This window comes from Camponotus floridanus, unplaced genomic scaffold, assembly GCF_003227725.1.
Source record: "Camponotus floridanus strain SB8 unplaced genomic scaffold, Cflo_v7.5 scaffold40, whole genome shotgun sequence".
In the NCBI taxonomy this organism is placed as follows: Eukaryota; Metazoa; Arthropoda; class Insecta; order Hymenoptera; family Formicidae; genus Camponotus; species Camponotus floridanus.
The window spans coordinates 1,352,850-1,376,771 of record NW_020229548.1 but is presented as its reverse complement, the minus strand read 5'-3'; the positions used below and the strand labels follow the sequence as shown (position 1 = coordinate 1,376,771).

At 37.1% G+C, this 23,922-nt stretch overlaps 1 protein-coding gene across 1 annotated transcript in view; it reads right to left on the bottom strand.

Moving 5' to 3' along the window:
• The window catches only part of LOC105253287 (roundabout homolog 2), a 130,209-nt gene extending 112,191 nt beyond the window's left edge, over window positions 1-18,018 (bottom strand). The window contains exon 1 of the mRNA XM_025411602.1: window positions 17,078-18,018. Within this exon, the coding sequence (XP_025267387.1) occupies window positions 17,078-17,144 (67 nt within the window). The 5' untranslated portion in view covers window positions 17,145-18,018. The remainder of the gene's footprint in view (window positions 1-17,077) is intronic.
• Window positions 18,019-23,922: the final 5,904 nt, after the last annotated feature.

Genomic DNA, 23,922 nt, shown 5'->3' with positions numbered 1-23,922 from the left:
CCCATTCGCTCTAATTCGCCATTTCCTCCCTTGTTCTGCTGCGGGGAGGAGAGCCCCAAAGCGGGAAGAGGCTAAAGAAAGACCGGGCGAGCCGGCCGTTAGATCGATCTACGGAGGGAAGGAGGACACTCGGAGTACGCTCGCAGATTGGCGATGGTTTCTCTTTCTTTCGTCCTCTCTCTCTCTCTCTCTCTTTCTCTCACCCTCCTCGATGCTGCTTGATGACGACGATAGCGGCTACCATAGACGGAGGAATAGTTGCGCGATGACTCGGCGCGCGCATTTCACGCGCGCGCGAGCCGAAAGAAAGAGACGCGAAGAGGCCGGCCCCGCAGCTAAATGCGTGCGCGTGCGAGCGCACGCACGTGTGCGTGCGCGTGGGTGATCGCGCCGAGGGGGGCTCGCAGGCTGGAAGAGAAATAGAGAGAGAGAGAGAGAGAATATCGCCCGTCTCTTTCTCCGCAAGCTTCCAAAGAATCTTTTGCCTGAGAAATACTTAATTACGGCGCTGCCGGTAGTTTAGTGTGATTTTAATTTGGTGGCCTCCGGGTTAGTTCCACTTCTCGATCGTTATCTCTTCTTTTGTGCGGCTGAAATTATTACGATCACGCGGGCCACGACGCCTTCGCTAACGAACGGGCTGATTCCTCCGAGGACGAGTGGAAGAGGCAACGGAATGCGCCGCGCGTCGCACACAATTAGATTTAAAGCGAGGGATCCGCTTTGGAAGAATCGGTTTATCGACCCTGTCGGCAGATTTATCGCGTTACAGATTAATTCTCGATAACGCGATTAATTATTTACCTGCGATAACATCGAGTCTGTTATTTTATAAGTTAATTCCGTGTATTACTTGGAAACATTATATGCGCTAATCTCGCGTAATGTTATTATTAATAATTGATTATTAATGGATAATGAATTTTAAAAGGTGTTCGGTAATTCGCGTGGCAGGTAATAACGTTGTAAAAAAATATCGGAATTCTTTAACGGAATTTTTGCGGAAAATGCCGGAATTGCTGACGCTGTTCTTTCAAGTTTCTAGTATATGCGATGTGTTATTTCACAGCCTCGGGCTGAGAAAAAGTTGAAATATTTATACTTAAGTTGACCAGCGGAATACACACGCAAAATGGTCTGGCATTTTTGCTTGCGCGGAAAATGGCGGTAAAGACTGGCATTCAACGAGTTAATTAGACGTCACGTTTCCATTGAAGTTTGGGTAGTAAAAATGGGAATATCTTTTTATATTCGACGTTGATTAATTTGATAATTAGCAAGAGTTTAAATCTTGACATTAAAATCTCGGATTTAATTAAATAATAAAAGGGGAAAAAGGGAGAAAAAGATTTTATCTATTTATGCTCAATTATTCATTCAAGATATCGCTATTTACCAAAAGCAAACGAAAAAAAAAAAAAAAAGAAAGAGAGAGAATTCGTTGTATGTACTTTGGCGAACGATATCGCGCAAATGATTAATTGAAATACTGTTTCGCATGGTCGAATACGCGAGTCGCGCAAATCGCGCTACATTTATGGATAAAAAAAACTCCAGTCAAAAGAATTCAAAGTGGCGATTGATATCTACCAGATATCGATTATCAATGCCCACTATGGGCTTCGAAATACTCGGACCCCTAGTCAATTGCGTATTACGGATACCAATACCTTCGCATTGCGTATTATCGATACCCGGTATGCGTTCCGGGAGCTTTAAATCCGTGCTCAAGTTCATCGATCGCGGACTTAATAACAGCTGAGACAGCAGCAACGTGCACATAATACGCGTTCAAAATAATAACTCGACGAAAAAACGTAATAAATGTGTATCGTAACAAATTGTTAAAATTATTTAACAATTTGTTAAATAATTGTTAAAATTATTTAACAATTTGTTACATAATTGTTAAAATTATTTTGTTTCAATTGTTAAAATTATTTTAAAATTATTTTATTCCAAAATATGGATTTTCTTTTTCTTTCGATTATATTTATTGATTCTTATTTAAAAATACTAATATATATATTTCTATTAAGGTTGCACGAGACCCAAGACAAGACAATATTCGCAAAAATATTGTATTGATATTGAACATTTTCAAAAATTTAAATATTGTCTTGGTCTTGAGTGAATATTGGTAGCAAAAATCTCGTCTTGTATTATCCCGATTTTATTAACAATTTTTTATCTAATATTAAAAAATTATTTAAATAATATTTAACATAATTTTTGTAATATAATTTGAAATTATTACTATTGTATTACATTTTAATTATAATTATTACTATGTAATCGATATAAATGCCGTCTATTTACATAAAAAAACATTTATTGTTTCATGGAAAACGGAAATTAATAACTATTTAAGGCTCCAAGGGAATGTGCAGATATAAATATTTTGGGGTGGTAAAAAAATCAGGTTCATATTTATTTCACATTGTCAAAAATGGCTCGAGACATTTTAAGTTCAACTGTCTCGTCCGTGCCAGTAGAAAGACTTTTCTCAATAGGAACTCTGACTATGTCAAAAAATAGAACCAGATTACAAAGTAAATATTTAAAAGCAGCAATGTGCATCAATTCCTGGGTGAAATACTCTTTAATGTCTAAAATTTGCGAGTTTGATTTCTAAAAATTTATAAAAATATTACATCGTATTAATATTAAATGTTTTTAAATTTATCAATATGTTTTTATTGAATAACATTTTTTTAAATTCGTATATAGTGATTTTTTTTCATTTACAAATATAAATATTTTAGTTTTTTTGAGAACCAATAATCTTGACAGTCTTAGTTTTGGTATTGTCTTGATAACTAATTAAAAATCTTGTCTTGAAATTCAAGACAAGACAATATGAAGACTAATCTTGGTATCCTCGTGCAATCCTCATTTCTATATATTTCTATATATTTACATCAATTCATATATTTGTCCCTCGCATTTCCCTCGTGCCTTATCCTTGTACCACGTCCGACATGTACTAACGATCGTCGCGGCGAAATCACCCGGTATAAGGAGCAGTCACGTTCCAGGAGGAAAGGCGCCTTCGTGTGGGCACAGTTGTCGTTCGTTCGTCGACGAAGGGAAGGAATCCCGCGTACCCTTCGGGACTGCTCTTCGGCAGGGTCGCCGAAAACTTATAAAAAAATAAGACCGTTTCAGGGAGACTAACGTAGGATCGTCGTTTCTCGGAAAAGGGTCCCCTTTTCCCGCCGCGCACGAGGGAGCTCATCTCTTCCCTACCACCCAGGCCGAACCTTCTCCCCCTCCTCCCGTTCGCCCTTGGCTCCTCGTGCACCCTCTCGCCCTCTTTTCCCGTGCGCGCGCACGCATACACCTGTACCTAAAATGGCGATGGGTGGAAAGAAGCCGCTTCTCTCTCTCCCTCTCTATTTCTCTCTTTATCCATCTCCGTCTCTCTATCTCGTCGCCCCAGAAGAAATTGTCTTACGAGGCGCTCTTATCGATCGTGCGTTTTCCCCCTTGCGATTCTCTTCTCGCACCCCACATCTTCGGCCCTTACGGCCGAAAAAGGGAACTTAACGGGGTCGAAGACACCTTCGGGCCGTACATCTTTCACGAGTCCTGCCGCGCGATATCCGCGTCGAGAAGAGATGGAGAATCCAGCCGAGCCAGCCGCGTGTGCCAGCATCGAAATTGTCTGGCGCGACAGAGCGGCGCGCAACATCGAATATTAAAGGCGCCCTAATCGCGAGAGACGGGATATAATAGCACAATAATAAGATGATATCGGAATATCGAGACTCTACCCTTCGCTCCGCTCGCGGAGAATATCGTGACATGTGGAGGGATTATCTCGGAGGGACGCTTGGAATATGCACGGAATGAGATTTCCATCGCGGCGTCCAATGAAAAGTTAATGGCATGCTTAATTACGAAATGGGATCGACATTAAGAAATTAATTTAGATACGATATGGAGAATCACGCGGAATACGAGTAATAAAAGTTCAAATTTTCCTTGAATAGAGAGATCTTACTTCGAGATCGCTTCTATAACGCGGGGAATGAATAAGAGGACGGCTTGCGCTTTTGCCAGCAGAGTGCACTGAGAAAAAAGTTATAGTAATAAAATAAGCAAAAAAATAAAATTACTCACAAATAGCTGTTTTTAATAAGAAAATTTTGTAAAGATAGCAAAGTGTAATAATTTTTTGTTTAGATAAACAAAAAATTTGGTAAATTTCTTGAATTAACAAAACGATATTATTTTATTACTCACATTTTGTGAGTAGATATTTGATCGTAGTTATAAAATAAATTTTCTTTTAGTAATTTGAACAAAATAATCTACTACTGTAATAAAAAATATTTTTGTTAAATGTAGTATGGAAGGATATATGACATCGAGTTAAACAAACAATTTTTTAATAAATATTTAAAGTTGGTCAGTATTATTAAATATTTTGTACAGAGCATTGATTCGACAGAGGGCTCTCGTGCGAGCCATGCACAATAACGTAAACGTATTAGTTTGTTTGATTCAAAACGAGAAAATATATTTATGGTTTGTTTTAGATACTGAGTGAAAAAAGCAAGTGTAAAAACACAGTAAAATAATTAATAAATAATAAAGTGATAAACATTTGAAGTGACCGTTCAGTTTTTCGAGAAAGTTTCTTTCTCTCCTCTCAAAATTTCTTCTTTATACATAGAAAAGTTGAAACTTTATTAAAACATTGGGCTTTCCAAAGAAATTATTTATTTTATTTATTTACGTTAACAAAAAAGTTTTTTAGCTATATTCTTACGTAATTGTTTTGTTTCAGCAACAAAATATTCTATTTTTTACTTTCAAAATCTTTGTACATCATACGAAACAGTTGTGTAATTAGTTATTAAATAAATGAATTCAACGAATTAAAATCGGCGTGGAAACCAATGGTTTAATTGGTCGCATATCAACAATTAGTTTTTGCGTCAATAATAGGGTTGCACACACACACACAAGACCCAAGACAAGACAATATTCGTAAAAATATATTGTATTGATATTGAAAATTTTCAAAATTTTAAATCTTGTCTTGGTCTTGAATGAATATTGGTAGCAAAAATCGTCTTGTATTGTCTTGTCTCGATTTTATTAACACAATTTTTTATCTAATATTAAAAAATTATTTAAATAATATTTAACATAATTTTTGTAATATAATTTGAAATAATTATTACTATTGTATTATATTTTCATTATAATTATTACTATGCAATCTATAAATGCCGTCTATTTACTTAAAAAAACATTTACTGTTTCATGGAAAACAGAAATTAATAACTATTTACAGGCTCCAAGGAAATGTGCAGATATAAATATTTTGGAGTGGTAAAAAAATCAGGTTCATATTTATCCCACATTCAAAAATGGCTCGAGACATTTTAAGTTCAACTGCCTCGTCCGTGCCAGTAGAAAGACTTTTCTCAATAGAAACTCTGACTATGTCAAAAAATAGAACCAGTTTACAAAGTAAATCTTTAAAAGTACTAATGTGCATCAATTCCTGGGTGAAATGCTCTTTAATGTCTAAAATTTGCGAGTTTGATATCTAATTTATAAAAATGTTATTGTATTAATATTAAATGTTTTTAAATTTATCAATATAAATGTTTTTATTGAATAACATTTTTTAAAATTCGTATAGTGACTCTTTTTTTCATTTACAAATATAAATATTTTAGTTTTTCTGAGAATCAATAATCTTGACAAGACTAATAATTTTGACAGTCTTAATCTTGATATTGTCTTGAAATTCTAATTAAAAATCTAATTAAAAATCTTGTCTTGATCTTGTCTTAAAATTCAAGACAAGACAATATCAAAACTAATCTTGGTATCTCGTGCAACCCTAGTCAATAACAAAATTTTCATTGCTGATACAAAACAATTCTCTCAGTGTATTCGAATTAACCGAAGAAACAAATCAAAAGAGAGAAAGAGAGAGAGGGAGAGAGGGAGACCCCGAGAGAGCTTAGCTTATACTTGAAGCATTCGCGTTTCATTTAATGATATTGCTATGATCTTTATCTAACCGCATTGAAATTTTTAGACCATCGCGCCGTCCGGGCTCCTTTTGTGCTTTTCTTCCGCAACTACTCTCTCTCTCTCTCTCTCTCTCTCTCTCTCTCTCTCTCTCTCTCTTTCTCTCTCTCTCTCTCTCTTTCTATACATTCATGCGGGCCATCTGTGTACTCGCTGCATCTTGAGAGAGGCCGACGCGGTATTATATCCGTAATGGTACTCGCGCGAAATAATAGGACCTAATACGCCCTTTCGAAATACGACGAACTACTCTGACGGAAATGCCTCTCGCCGATGAGTAGCGCGCAATGAGAGAAGAGAGAACAAGAGAGAAAGAGAGAGACCGAGCGCGTCTCACGTCGAAGCTGGCTGCTGAGCGAAGTTCAGAAAACATTTCTCGGCCGGCGAGGAAGCAAGGTCTGCAACGAGCGCGAACAACGGACTCCTTTGTCCGATATATCGCGCGCGATCTTTTGCGATCTCTCGGTCGCTCATCGTCGTCGTCGTCGCCATCGTCGTCGTTACGCGCGGCCGGCAACAAAACGTTAGCTGTTGCTCTTACAAACAACCGATTCCTGTCGCGGTCCACCCAGCCTCCTAGCCCGGTTTCGTTAAATTAGTCTCTTTGATGTGTCATACGTGTCATGAGAGCTCTCTCTCTCTCTCCCTTTTGCTCTCTCTTTCGCTCTCCAGCCTAATCGTGCGCTACTTTAGACAGTGCTTTCTTTCAGCGCACCGTAATAGCCCGTGGAGAATTTCAGCTTGAAAATAAGCCGTTTCCCGAACGTCTATTTTAATTGGCGAGAGAGCGCGCACTTGTGGAAAATCGCCGCAAATCGCCGTCGTTCTCGTCGCAATTATTTCGGAGATAATTTCGTTGTTGCGCCGTCGCCGTTAAATATCGCGGAAATTAGGCGTGAAATTGAATTACTATTGAAGCGCGAGCGCCGCAGATCCGCCTTAATATAAAGTTGATTAAAATTATGAAACCGTATTTTACGTACAATGCGCGCCGAGCGCAAGAGGGAGGGGAAGAAATTTTTGCAGCGGAACAAACTCGCGAAAGTTCGTAACGCGGATGCGTAAACGTGTGTGTATTTAATAAACTAGCGCGAGCGCATTATATTATATATTTCCGACTTTTGCCAGGGCAAATACTAGCCCTATTACGAGGGAATCAAATTACGCGTCGAATAAACGAGACGGACATTTCCTCCTATCCTGGCTACGACGAGGTGCTTTAGCAAGACGGAGACAAGATCCGTCGCTATGTGCTTTATATTCTCGGATTTGTCGCGGGCCGCGAGTGCAAAGTCCCGTCGCTGTTTTACATTCCACGGTTAAAGCGCGCTGGATCTCGCGCTTTTGTACCGTATGAAATAACGGAAAATCCTCCGTCGTTGCGCCTCTCTCGGCTCCTCTGACGGCGCGCCCTTCAAAGTCCGTCATCTTCGTTCGCCCATTAAATCCCGAACGAGAGAACAACGGAGGTGTTTGCGGTGGAAAACTTTAACCGTGTACTCGCTAGACTGCGCTAACAGTTTATTTAAATTTAACGGCTGCTGCATCGTGAAACGTAAAATAGCGTTTTCGCCAACTTTTTAAGTCAAGGTCGCTGACCTCTCAGCACGACCGCAACGTCTTTCTTATTAATGGCGCACTGAGAAAAATCGCTTGATTGCACCAACAAGATGATTGAAGGCATTTTGATTCAATCAAACAAGAATTTCTAGTTATCATGATAAGACTCGATTTTTTATAACTAGAACGTTTATTTCTTTGCTTTAAGGAAATTTGAGGATGTAAGGATTTTTCAATTGTATGTGTGGTTTTGTTTGAGAAAAATTTTAATATAAATTTAATATAAATTGCAATATATTTTAATATAATTTATCAATATTTATTTTCAATATAATTTATCAATATATTTTAATATAATAATATAATTGCAATTGTACACTGAGAAAAATCGTTTGATTGTATCAACAAGACGTGTATGATTGAAGGCATTTTGGTTAAATCAAACAAGAATTTCTAGTTATGATGATAGGACTCGATTTTTTATGACTAAACATTTAATAGAGATTTTACTATAAGGATTTAATTAATATTTTCTGGTTGGATCTATCAAATTTCTTGTTACATTAATTTCTTTGCTTGCTTCTTAACTTAACTCGTATTCAATATTTGCCATGAAATGTATATAAAGAACTAGTATTAACATTAAATCCAAAGTATATTTTTTTTCTCTTAGCAGTAGTGCCAGAAAGAGAACGATAGCTCTCTGATTGTGTGTGTTTGAGCTGCGTCCTCTTCTTGCATTACTGTTTATCAGTTTAATTTCTAACAAACTGAATTTAAAATAATTTATTTAATAATCTGGATTGAATTTATTCAATAATCTTGTTGAAATTCAGAATATTAAACAGACTTTTGAGATTAGAAAAAATTTTAGACAGCTTGGTGCTGGCGAGTTTAGTATTATTAACCAGAAAATTTGGTAAATTTAACAGGAAGAAATTAATCAGATTCATCTGGTAATTCCTGCAAGAATTCTGGTTCGTCCATTTTCCAACAAACATACTAATGAATCTACCAGAATTCTAATTAATGCAATCAGATTTTTTTCTCAGTGCGTGATACGTTATGCATCGAGCGGTAAGATCTTGCTCGGAAAACTATTTAGATAAGCTCGATTCCTCATTCGAAAGACAGTTAGGGAAACAGAGTGCATTAAAATAATCTTTCGTTACGGAAAGAAGGTAATAAAACGCGATATCTCGCGGAACATTTATATTTTCGGGCCAGGAGATGGTGTCAAAACGTAGAGGAAGAAAAAAAAGAATCGTACAGATACGACGTTCCATGACACCGTTCGCCGATTCTCAGGCGCATAATCGCCACGATTAATTCCCCAGGCCCGAATTCACGGGTGTTGCGGGATACGCGTATCTTGGCGCGTACGTGTCGCGGCTCGTGAAAGATAACGCGAAGTCACTTGTCATTTCGAGGTAGAGAAGGGACCTCGAGCAAGTTCTGATCGGCCCTTTTTAGTCCTCATTCGGATTTCTCGCCGGCAACGTGAGCGAGCGCAGATAGAAGAAACGAGTAAAAGAAAGAGAAAGAGGGAGAGAGAGAGAAAAAAAAGGAGAATCGGTCGTGAGAATGCATCCTAACGACATGCGGCATATTTCATCGGAGTGCCCGATGCATTCGCGCACACGTGCCAAGGTACGATAACGCGAAGGTACGAGGCGAAGGAGCGTGATGAAGTAACTAACATTCTACTCGCGAACGCCGCAATATACGAATGACAACGTACAGTCTTTCCGTTACTTCTGCTTCCCTCGTCGTGTCTTGGCATTCTCGATACACGTGTTTACGTTTTGCGAGATTTGCATCGAACTTCGGTACCGTATTTTTCCTAAAGGTCTCGATAATACTTTAATCCACTTTCCGCTGAGAATTTTTCAAGAATTTTATCTTTTATCTTATCCATTTCCAAGAGATTTTAGATTTTATTTTATCAATTTTGAATATTAAATCTATCAATCTTTTCGCAAAAAAGTGAATCGAACAACCGTTGAACTAGATTCTTCACTTGGAAAAGATTTTTCTCTCTCGACTTGAATTTTTCATTGATCATATCCTTGGCAATTTTTGTACTTTTTATTAAGTCTCTTGAAAAAGATTCGACCCAAGTCGGGATTATTCTAAAGATTTATAGAGCATATCTTTTAAAGCTTATTATTGAAATTATTCTCTGACATAGATGTACAGTTGAATTTGCCATTAAAATATAAATTCTATTTGAGGCTAGAATAAAACTTTTAAGACTCATTAAGCCTGTCACATCTTATGTATTCCTGAAATTTAACTTAATTTTACCTCGTTGAATTGACTAATTCGATTCCTCTTATATTCAATTATAAAATATTCAAACATCGAGCAGACATTTTAGTCGTAATCGAAAATGAGATTTCTTCGCGTTTCTTTATTTTCAGACTAATAAAAACTATCTCTTTTATAAACATCTTAGATATACACATGTGAAAACTATTATATCTATTATAACCGATATCATATTTTCCTCTTTAATAGAAAACTCATAATTTTTTATCAGATCTATTTCCTACTTAGACAGAATAGAAATGGATGAACCAAAGTTAATAAATGACGTGACTGTAATACACTGCACGATACGGACTGTAATGCACATAGAGAGTTCCTTTATAATTCAAACTCTATACATAGCTTGCTAAAGACCATATACGGAAAATCCGATCTATAATATCTGTCATTATGCCAGCTGGTCGAGCGTGATGTGGCGCCTATCGCGATACATTTCAATCGCAAATCCCTCGATAGATTCTATTAATATTGCCTATTAGTTTCCGTAATCTTTTAGAATTTCATTTACACATCAATCGCGGGCAATAATCGCGAGACAAATAAGCAAGTCGTTCGTCCGAGCGTGAATCAAACTTTATCACGCTGTTCAATGCGACATGCGACATGCATTAATTGCATCTCATGGGTATCGGTGTCCCGCAAAAAAGATAGCGGGGCGGGAAGACGGGGGGGTGTGCGCGATAGCGTGTTTACGCGAAATCACACTTTCACCGACAGAGAAAGAGAGATGTACTCGTTTTTTTTAGACGACGGGGACGTTGTCGCGAGACTGAAACTCTCGGCATTATCCACTTGCCGTTTTTACGACCGAGCCGCGATGCCGCGGAACAAAGACCATATGTACACGTCAGTCAGTCGCGAAACACTATCTTTAGATTCCTGCTATAGATGGTGATTAATTATTCGTGCGCGTCCGCGTTCGTTGTCGTCCGACACAACGAGAGGGAAAGAGAGAGAGGGAGGGAGGGAGGGAGAGAGAGAGAGAGAGGGAGAGAGGGGGGAGGGGGGGAGGGACAGAAAGGAGAGGAACTGCAACCTAGTGGTGGTCGTCTTCGCCATAAATTATTCATCCGCGTGCCGTTTTTGTTTCGCCGGCCGCGTACGCGATATCCCGGGAGTGCGGGTGCATCGATAAAGCTGGAACTGGTTCACGAAGAGCGAAGCCTCGTCTTTCTCTCCTTCTCTATCCCATCGCGTCGTTGTTGTTAGCCGCGCATTCGTGGTAACCTTTGACGATACTCGGCACCGAGTATGAAACGAGTCGGATATCCATGACGGTTTGGCTACAATTTCCGTCCCGACGTTAACTGCTCCGAAAGTTACCTTGGAGGCATATACATCTCGTTTGTGTGTTTTTAAATTTATCTAAGGATGTTTCGTATGTACAATCTCAGCAAAAAGTAGCTGAAAATCATGTATTGACGAATATATCCACCTTTGGTGTTTTGAATAAGAAATTGTGGTATATTACAATTTGATCTTAGCTACACTGTAAAAAATTTTGGTGTAAATTTACAATTATTATAGTGGGTAATATTGAGATCAACTATTAAAGGTGTATATTTACATACATTAGTAAATTTGCATTTCATAAAATTATTATTTTAAATGGTAAGTAAGCATCTTGTGCTTAAAAATGTACTAATAAATTTACATGTTAAAAGTAGATTTCTGGAAATGTTTCTGTAATAATACATTTTATATATGTATTTATACAATTTCACATATTAAATTTAATTGAAAATTACATACATAATTAGTGTAACAATTACGCTATTTATAACGAAAATATATAAATTCATGTACTTTTACAAAAATTAGTTATTTTACTCTTTATTGTGTAAATATTTATTAAGTGTAATTTTTAAATTTTATATAAATGTTACAAAAAATTGTACATTTACATAAAATCCAAAAATTGCACTTTTAACTTTGTAATTTCTCATCAAATATAAACGAATATTTACACAATAAAGAGTAAAAAAACAAATTTTTGTAAAAGTACATGAATTTATATATTTCCTGTATAAATAGCGTAATTGTTACACTGATTATATGTGTAATTTTACATACTTTTTTACAGTGTACAGTGCAGAGATGTATTTTTTAATATTTATTGCGTTTTTACTAAAATATTCCGAATTTTATTAATCGAAATGATAAACTTTTGGCAGAGAATTTCGCCTTGTGACAGATACATGGTAAACTTTATCGAATTATATTTAATATCTTTTTAACCAGTTAGTACTTGTATAATATTATTTGACCAAATATTTCCTCTAAACTTTTACAAATTTGAAACAAATTCTAAATATTATTTCCATGTGTTTTTGTCATTTGAATCGACGTGGTTATACGTTTCCCATAAGAACACATGTTAATTCGGTGCAAATTAAAATCCTTATAACTTGTGAACGCTTTAGTGATTCGATTGAAAAATTGTACTAAAGATTCTAAACATATGTAAGGACATTCTGTACAATTTTCATTAAATTCTCAATATTTTGAAAATAGCTACAAAACATCCTTAAATAGATTTAGGTGAAAAAGATAAATGAAACGTCAAGTCTCGGAATTGAGCGTAATTCAAGTATTTATGCCAATAAATGTAATATAATATAAAAAAATGTGTAGCAATAATTATTATATATATAAGGTATGCGAAAGGATGCAACTTACGTAATCTTGTTATATTTAACGATAAACCTACAAATTTTAGGCGCGCACACGAACACAATATTATTGCTAAATGGTATGATTGACGGTACGATTTATTACGACGATACAAAGAATACCATCGAGCATCGTGCATCGCGAATCGCGAGTAACCACGCCTAGTTGGCCGCATGAGAAGCGGTTTCTAGTTTGCAAACACTTTCATCGCAAATATGCTGGGAGGGATATCAACGGCAAAGGCAAAAATGTGCGGCAACGCGTTTTATGTCTCCCGCATAAAAGGCAGGGAGCCTTCCCTTTCCCCGTCGAGTATCGACGGCGACGATTCGGCGCCGCGGTCGGGAAAATGCCTCGTAAAGTTACGCGATGCGAAAATTCGAATGCTGGCGTCTTTCATATCGCGATCGCACGGGCCAATATTCGCGTGTCGTTGACGAAATTTTCCGTCCACGGCACCATCCGCAAGCTAATTTTGCGAAAACATACCGCGTGAGAGAAGTAAAAAGAAGATATGTATATCGAGGGCGTGATATATATTATATTTTGAGATAAAAAATAAGGGAATATGGGAAATATGAAAATATAAAAAATACAAAAATACAGTTTACAATATATATATATATATATATATATATATATATATATATATAAAAACACTTTTGACACATGCACCTTGGAGGAATCTTCCAAAAATAATTCAACTGAATCACGTTTTTCATGATACGTGTTCTAACATATATTTTGTACATGAATCTTTAAATTGCACATATTATATTCGTATATAAAATATCCTACGTAACACAGATTTTAGCTGCTTTTTACTGCCGATAATCTTTACGGCAGTAAAAAGATGTTAAAAAAATGCCATCCGTGTCTGGCCGCCGTAAAAGCGACTTTAGCAAGATATATATATATATATATATATACGTTGGCTCGTGTCTTACAAAACTGTCACTTGTACATCCCGGCTCAAACGCATCGCTCATTTGGGAGCCGGCAAATATGGCGCGAGGCTGAAAGAGAAAACCGCCTGTGCGTGAAAAGGAGTTCTAAAGGGGCATGAATAGTCGGAGGGACACGGATAGCTTCTTACGCGCGTGACACCTGCAAAAGCAAACGGCCTTTCTTCTTCGTTGTATAAACTGCGATTTCTTTTTTTCTCTTAGTCATGCATTGTCGGCGGCGGCGATTGAAGGAGATTAATCGCGTCGCGCGCCAAAGATCAATCGTTGTCCACGCGCGCGCACGTAATGGACATTTAAAAGGTATTTTCTATCGAGGGCGGCGTGCCTCGGCGCCACGTAATAACCAATAACACGGCAACAATTACATCAAGAGTCGTAATAAAAGGTGAACGATCGCGCGCGAGAGGTAAAAAAAAAGAGAGAGAGAAAGAGAAGAAAAAAGACAGCGAAACACGAGCGAGCACACACGATCGAGGAACGAGAAAGAGAGAGAATCTCGGAATTATACGAGAATTTACGGAACGGGATAAACTTGGCTCAATTTATCATTTACACATTGTTCAATGTGCCTAGCATAATCGTGTCGCGTGCCGCTCACCCTTATTTCCAGCACACGCGCGTAATTATACATGGAAATCAATATAACGTCTTGCGTTCAACAGAGAATTGCTCCCGCATACCTCTTCGGGGAAATTGAAATAGTTTTGACCGAGCAATGAATATTATACTTCATTCGAAATTCCACAATAAACCCCAACGGCCCGTTCTTCATCGTGCGTTGCACAAAAATTGACCGACTTTTGCGATCGCACGATGACTGTCAAAATCTTCGATTCGACAAATTTATTTGATTTAACAAAATTTTTCCCTCGATTACACCGAGAGAAAAATTTTGTTAAATCAAATAAATTTGTTTTCTTCAAACTTTTACTTTAAATGGAAGGAATTGTTTATTTCATTTAAGCAAAAGCATTTAATTTTCATTAAATACGCATATTATATTAAGTACCCACCAAATAAATAGCTTTCTTGAGTTAACTAAAATTTTTTTATTTCAAAATAATTTTTTTCTCAGTGTATATATCGCAAACATCGATAATATTGTCTGCGAGCAATCCACGGAAAATCCACTTAATTCTTAATCCAGCTTGATGCGCGCTCGCGACAAAATTATTACGTTATTCGTTTGAAAAAATAAACGCGCTCTGAAAAAATAGACGCGAAATATCTTGAAACGCTCGTTTGCATCGCATACATAGAACGCGATGCGACGGTCGCATAAGAATGGAGATGTAAAGTTTTGCTCGAATAACGATAAACATCGCGTCGCAAACAAAAATAGAGCATCGAAAAAAAAAAGCCTACCGCGCCTCTAGCCGTATCACCGTCTATTTTTAGACGGTCGCCGCGCGGAAACTACTAAAATAAATAACCCGTCCGCGTCGGAAAACTTTCCCTTAATATTCCTCGGATCTTGTTTTTCTTACACCCGATATCGGTGGAGCGCGGTATACTCAGCCGCGTATAACGCGCCAGGTAAATTATATATTCGTGATCATTTAAGCATAAATCTGATCTTAAGCATAAATCTGATATCGAACGGAGAGCAAAATTTGCCGAGTGCTTTTTTTCTACATTACGTAGATTAAAAAAAAAAAAAACAAACAAAAACAGAAACACACACATGCACAATTCGCCCTGTCAGAAACAGAAAGTTTCCAGCTGCTACCGATTTAATTATAATATACTGAAATAACTATGAAAAACAATATTGTATTTTTTATGATTACCATTCGAAAATGTAATGTGAATTTTTCATTTACGATCAGAGGGCGAATATACGTCTGTAAAATAACTCGATATACCGCGTTGATTATAAAATCTCTACGTGAAATAAAAATCGGGTGAGGTAAAATTTAATAAACTCGTCGAAATTAGCGTGTATCATCATCAAAGGGAATAACCTGCGCCCTAATTAGGCGCAGGATAAAAAGGGGGGAAAAAGTGAAAATCATTTGAGCAATATAACGAGTCAGAGTTCAAGATAAAAGTGATATCTCACAAGCTATCTGCATCGGGGTCAGATGTGCGCCTCCATCAAAGTAATTGAGGGTTAACAGAATTGATTTCGAACGAAATGATACTCGGGGCTCGTACGTAAGTATTAGTAGAGACACGAATCGAAGCGCTCCTCGGAGACCTTTAATAATCGTTCCCCGTTTAAACCGATTTAAAGTTGTTTGTACTTTGATCGCGACCGAGTATTATTTTTTACACAATCGGAAATGCAATTAATAACATTCACATTGCAATAAATTTCAACAATATTATAGTCTTCTTTAATATTATAATTGTCATCTTGAAAATATATAATTATTTAATTCTACTTTAAGAAAATTATAATCTCTGATTTAAAAATGTTATTTTCTATCCAACATTGTTTCTTTTCTATTCGAGAAAATTAAATCTTAAATAAGAAGAGAATAAGAATATATTTTTCTCGAATTATGTAAAATGGCTTCTTTCAAGTAAGCAATTATATTTTTCTTTAATTAACGCAATATAATCTCATTTCGAGATTTCCATGTTAAAACTAAATATATTTTCAAAACAAGAATGTCCTTTTTTTCTGTGTATAATTTATACGTGAATCACTCTCATATGTTTCTTTCTTTTTTATTATTAAGGAATCAGATGAAAAAAGTATTTGCAAATATATCTCAATAATTCTTGATCGGAATCAGAACGTATATTAATTACTTTTTGTTTATCTTTCGCTCATGCTTCTTGTTTAGCGCCACATGAATCTTATCTCCCCTGTTTCATCCGTAATGCAAATGTTTGGCTACAGACGTAAGCTAATGTACTCGTAAATAAATACTAGCCCGAAACTAGTAAAAGGATGCACCGTACGTTCCACGCTCGACGAGAAAAGAACGGGAGTAAAAAATCATGTTCCTTTCAACTTTTTTTAACGTTCGATCAAGCGATGAAAAAGTGCGAGAGAGCTTCGAGTCCATTTTCGTCGATTTCAACCAGCAAATCTCAAAGTCGCAAAGTGCGTCCTCGTTGCTTGCCAACTCGATTCGCGCGGATTCGACGGGAACGAGATCGGTGAAACAACACGGGTGGGAGGGGAGGGTGCGCAAATCAATTTATGCGAATAGGATTCGCCGCCGCAGCCGCCGTCGCGAAGAGCGATGCTGATCGAATCGCTTCCCGAGCCTGTGCTCGCATCTGCCGTAAACGCGATCGAGAGAATATCCGTGGGAATATCCGGGATTTCCTTTAAACGCGTCGAATCGGCGTCGCGTACAACGAGGACACCCCGTATACATTATTTACGCGCGACACAGGGGACGCTGGAGCCGCAAAATCGCTAGGGAGAATCGCTGGAAAGGGGAGCGAGGATAGTTGGGATCCGGGGGGGATACGCGTTTCGACAAAGGGGTGAAGGAACGAGAGGGAGGGACTCGATGACTTACCTTGGACCGTGATTCCGAAGGCCGCTAGCAGGAGCAACCGATCGATCAATCCGCGGCGCATCTTCATTAATATATCCGACGCTCTTTCCGTTCCTCCGCGATCCCGTGTTTTTCCCTCTTCCTATTTATTTACTCGACGCACTCAGGCACACAACTCCGCGGGACTCGGCGTCGCGCGCGCGCGCGCGCTCGAACGATGTATCCGCGTATCGATACGAGTGGTCGTCGATCACCGTCGTCGATCGTCGTCTACAGGAGCGGCGTCGGCCGTCGGGCGATCCGCGTCTGCCATTGCACGGGGAGGACGCGGCGACGAGTCACGTCCATTCCTCCTTCTCGTGGGCCTTATAATACAGCTGGGTATATCGCGACGCGAGGACGAAACGGCCGGGAGAGAGCCCTCGGCGAACTTGACGTTTCTCTGTCTCGCCCTCGCCTGGCCTCACGGGTTGATCGATGCGCGCACCGCGCCGCTGACAACGCCGTCGTCGCGACGGCGAGTGTCCATTCTACGAGGAGAAGGCCCGCACTACGCGCACACACCGGGCACACGTCGAACCGGGAGTCGGTCTCGCGAGCGAGCGATGTCAACAGTCGCGCGCGCGTCGTCGCTCCGAGAAACGATCCATCCTCCTGGAGAGGATCGAGGGTGAGGGGGAGATTGAGCACGATCCTCGGCCGATTCGATCGATCGCGATTTACCGCCGCGTTTGATGTCACTCGCGATTGGGGGGAGGGGGGGGACGGTCGCGAGACGTCACCCGGACGACCGGCGGTCGCCCGTCGCGATTCGAGGGTCGCTCGGTCGCATGTTGCGTACTGACGGTTTGCCAACTGTGCGTATGTTTCACAAGCACCGCCTCGGGTCGGTCGTTTGCGCCAAACGAAAACAGATACGGACAGGGAAAAAAAGCGAGTGTAACCGACACCACTGACGCGAAGGCCGATGCACGACTGGCGCGGGGCACGCAAGCGCCCGGATAAAAAGCTGAGAATATAGCGCGCCGTCCAGCGCCATCTACCGAGTCGGGAAGAAGCAGAGCTATAGACGGGCGCGCGAGCGGGTGATTTTGTGTGTGTGTGTGTGTGTGTGTGTGTGATTTTATGTGTAATTCCGTGTATACGCCGGACTATGTAAAGTGTATGTTAGAAGCATCTCTTTTCTCGGAAACTATTAGAGATAGCGAAAAAATGATTTCTCGGTATTTCGGTCTCTCGTTGAGGCTCTTCGTGGAATAAATGAGATACCGCTGCCGGATTTTTCAGACGCGAGAAAGAGGAAAACAGGTGACAGATCGCCTTATCTCTTTAAACGGGACCCTGTGTGTTTTTCTTTAAGTCGAAGCTTTTCATTTCTGCGTGTAAATATATATACCAAGATGAAGTGGTAAGGAAATAAAGACGAATATTTCGCATTATTTCATCGAGGTGGATTGAAACATAAAAAGAATGTCTATTTTCTGGCGAATAACAAGAAGAATCGACATTTCTGAGTCTGACATTTTAAGGATGTTTTGTACCTATTTTCAAAATATTGAGAATTTAATGAAAATTGTACAGAATGTTCTTACATATGTTTAGAATCTTCAGTACAATTTTTAAATCGATTCACTAAAGCGTTCACAAGTTATAAGAATTTTAATTTGCACCGAATTAACATGTGTTCTTATGGGAAACGTATAACCACATCGATTCAAATGACAAAAACACATGGAAACAATATTCAGAATTTGTTTAAAATTTGCAAAAGTTTAGATAGAGGAAATATTTGGTCAAATAATATTATACAAGTACTAACTGGTTAAAAAGATATTAAATATAATTCAATGAAGTTAGCCATGTATCTGTCACAAGGTGAAATTCGCTGCCAAAAGTTAATCATTTCGATTAACAAAATTCGGAATATTTCTTAAAAACGCAATAAATAAATATTAAAAAATACATCTCTGATCAAATTGTAATATTTCACGCAATTTCTTACTCAAAATACACCAAAAGTTCGTCGATACTGATTTTCAGCTACTTTTTGCTGAGATTGTACATACAAAACATCCTTAAAGATGCACCTTTTTCATATTTAAATGTAAAGAAACGAAATTTAAAAACAGATGTTGCGTCAAATGTGTGTCAAATTATTAATTCATTTATTAAGTAGGACAAATAAGCCCCATAATGCGATACTTTACTAATATTTCATGCGACGCGGATTTGCTCCTATGGTCTGATGAAAATTTCAACGATGCAGCTAACATAAGTACAGAGATATATAACGCATCATCGAGCCCTGCCCGAATAGAAATGGGCGATGTTAAATCCAACCTCATAAATGAACCATCATTCAATATTATTTGATTTATTATTGAAACCGCGGCGTGAAATTTCATTGACATTTTGCGTGCGACAGATTTGCCCGCCGACAATCATATTTATCGATGTGCGTTTCGTGCGAGCGTTTGTAATATTTGATAACGTCATCTAAAATAGGAAAATATCGACGAGATTTCGATTCTCTGGCAGCTCTATTATCCCCGTTCGAAACACCCTGGGACTCGCGACTCTCCTCTCTTCGACTAGGATCGGCCATCTTCGGTTCATTTTCGTGCGTAGCTCGGGGATATGGGACTAGAACGCGTACAGGATTGTATTTAGAAACGTGCAAATCCCTGTCTTTAACAATCGATTCTCCCTCCTTGATTAATTTCTTATCAGATGTTCCATAAATATTCAGCTTAAAAGTTTCCTTATCAATTTTTATCAAACTGCATATTTTATGGAGCGTTTCAAGGTGCAAGACCCTATTGTGCTCGAAAAATGTCGTTTATAAAAAGAGAAGAAAAAAAAACAGAACAAAAATAATATTAAATTCGAATAGATTTGTGTCTCGTAAAGTCTGTCAAAAAAAATGATACGGCAATTTTTATTTATCAACTGTTCTGTTATATGTTTGGCCATATTGCTTTTAGCTACACGAACGAATTTTTTTTTATTTGACGTAATTGTCGCGCGTTTTCATTCTGTCAATTCGATATACTATCTTTGCGTATAATTACTCGGTTCTTATTTTCAGCACTTTCAATATTGCATGCTTATACTTTTTAGCTACTAATATTTATCCTCGATTTCAATTTTAACACTTACTTTAATGATACCTGGAGCAACATGACAGCTCGACGTTGATTGGTCTCGCAGAATTTATTGCATGCAACTGTCACACTATATTTATATTTTTATTTAACACTATATACACTTATACACTGTATATTTTTATGTGATACAATTGCCCGGTACTTTTTTCCCCGATTCCCGACATTACACGCTTACTGCGCGATATTTATATTCTCGGTAATTTAGTTTCCCCTCATTTTATTAATACGTTTTTTAAGAACTCTTTATGCGCGCACGATTACGCAGAGTTTTTTTGACACTTACAATATTAGATCGCAATTATATATCACCACAAGCATCCCGATGTCACAAATAATCGCGTGCAACGAACGCGGAAACGACGGAATATCTCAATTTCCGGTTCCGCGTTCCGAGACGCGACATTTCGGTTCGATTCCGAATTCCGAGTTTGTATTACGCGAACTGAATATAGTTGTCGCCACATGAGCTATTTGAGCTAATTTTTATTAAACGCGACATTAATATATATATATATATATCGAATAGATGCAAATATCATGTAATAAAGTTTCCTATAGTTATTAATAAATAATATATTATCCTATAATATATTATCCTATAGTTATTAATAATAATATATTATCCTATAGTTATTAATAAATTATATGATATTTAGAGAATTAATTTATCTCTTGATAATAAATAATATATTTTATATATATATATATATATATATATATATATATCCTATAGTTATTAATAAAAATATATTATCCTATAGTTATTAATAAATTATATGATATTTAGAGAATTAATTTATAATAAATTGATAATAAATAATATATTATCCTATAATATATTATCCTATAGTTATTAATAATAATATATTATCCTATAGTTATTGATAAATTATATGATATTTAGAGAATTAATTTATCTGTTGATATTAAATATTACCAAGGCCTGCGATACACGAGCGAGAAAGAGTCAAACTAACCTTCGCGATAGTCAAGATGGTACTAAGCGAGAAACTATTATCGAAAAATGCGAGGATGCCGTGTACGAGGAGTGGAAATTCTCGGAAACGAGTCCGGTTGTACTTTGCTTCGTTCTCTCCGTCCATCTCTCTTTCTCTTGTACCCTTTCTCCTTTTAAAGACGCACTTATCTTGTTTCAATTTCTATCGAAATTGGCCGTGTGTAAGTAATATAATACATCTCCACACTTGTAACAAATTACTACACACATGCACACACGTAGCCCTATTCGCGTCAGTTATACTACCTATACTAAATAAAGTAGCTCTTTTCCGAGAATCACTTGCACCCGGCCTCCACTTTTCCAAAGTTCTTCAGTATCTTCGCGTTGGTTCGAGTCTTTTGTGAGTCTCACTCGAGCATTGATAACACGGTTTTATATTTAATATATACATATATTAATGTTAATGAAACATTTAACAGAAATTAGCGTTCAAATAATCGATGACACGTCAATCACGCTTGACTAAAATAGTGTAGGATAAACTGGGAATCTCGGAATCGGATCAGCCCTAAGGCTAATATTACATTTATCGTACGACAAATTTTTTAAACATATTAATTGGCTGGAGTAAAAAATTTCTAAAGACTCAAAAAATTACTATTCCGCAGCCAATCAATGTGCTTCAAAAATTTGTCGTACCCCAGGTAAAACATGAAACTCATAATGATATCATTATGACGACACCTAAAGGTCATTTTAGAAAAATCATAATGATCTCATTTGATATACTTTTGGCAATGTTTTGGACTTATTTTTGATATTAAACAATTCTAGCGAACTCTGTTGGAGAATATACAGGGTGTCCCAGTTATCTTCCGTCATCTTTCAAAGACAGATTCCTGGGATCATTTGAAGACGATTTTTTCTTAGCAAAAATATCAATGAAGGCCATCATTTTTTGCATGTTCCCGATTTTTGTCATTATATATCTTTGCAATTAAGTCTTAAATTAAAACTCAACTAAAGTAAATTAAAACTCAACTGAAGTAAACTCTATTTAAAATTAATCGAAGAATGTGGTTTTGTTAATATTTTATTTCTACAAAGCTTAGTTTACGAAAAACCCCTTATTTCCAATCACTTATAATTCAAAAATTATTAGTGCCTCGACATTTTCGTTGAGGAAAAATCGTCTTCGGATGATCCCAGGAATCTGTCTTTGAAAGATGACGGAAGATAACTGGGACACCCTGTATATACTTCGCGTATGAAATCTTAAGAATCAATCATAATATCATTTGTTATATATATTACGCAATTATTTGTTTATTTAATTATTCATGTATATTTTAATTATATTTAAGCAACATAATCTTTTTAAAATTATATAATGCGATTAGTGAACTTAAAAATTTATTATTCTTCTTGTCACCTTTAACTCATTTTTTAATCATTTTTGTTTAGGTAACTTTTAAGTGATAAATAAAATCATGATGACGTCATAATGATGTCATTATGAGTTTCATGTTCTACCTGGGACGACAGATATAATCTTAGGCTAACTTCAGCAGAATCGGGAAAGTTGCGAAGTTAACCGCGATAAATCGCGCGCGTGGCTTCGAGTCGCTTGTGGCAAAGCTTTAACCGCGATCGAGCGCGATGCTCGACGATTTCGTGTCACCGGGAATAAGTATCGTCCCTTTAAGTGAGCGCGTGTAAGTATCGGGAGTGTCGAGAAAAGTATCTCGGGCGATTGTGTCGGGTAAAGTACAAGTTCGCGTCCATAACGCGAACGTACGACATTTTGTCAAATGTGTATTTCGCGTGATTTTCAAGAGAGACCGCAAGATGTATTAATCAAATTCTTCGAGAAAAATATTATTTGCGAGTAGCAAGTGTAATAATGTCAAATGACCATCGTATTATGCGTAAATGAACATGAAACATGTATCGGTGTGATTTGTACAGTAGGCGCCAATAATGCCTTAACATATGAAATTGGTCGCATTCGAGACTAATAATAACTTAATAATAACTTAATAATAATTTAATAATAATTAGTCATTATTAATCCCGAATGCGATCAATTTCATCAATATGTTAAGGCATTATTGGCGACATATCATGTGTGAGTGAGACAACCTAACGTAATCACCACTGGACGCCCTTTAAATTAGTATTGAAAGAATCATCAAAGTAAGTATTAATGGAATTATCGAGAAACAATTAAACGTTGTCGTTAATTTTACATCGTGAACCGCATACATTTTTGATGAATGTAATGTAATTATCTTATTATAAAAATAGGTTTTTTCTTCATTATTCATAAGACATAAATTATTTTCTTCAACATTATACGGATTTAAAATATAGCACAATGTTATATACGTTAATTATGGCATTTATAAACACGATTGTACAAGGGAAATGAATCAACGATTATTACCAATTTTATCGAACAGATGTAACTTCCCAAAACGTAAAAAATAATAAAATAATGTTTCAAAAAAATTCGCGCGGCGATATAATCCCTATATTGAACAATTTATCAAATACTTTTGTGAAAACTGCTCGATAGATATTTTCGTTTGATATTTAAATGTGAATTTGAATTCTCGAATATTTTTGATATCGCGAGAAAGCTTCAAATGCTACGAAACGATATAAAAAGACAGATATGGATTATCTTTCATTATTAAATATGCATGTAAATTTATATATGTCACATTTAGAGCACA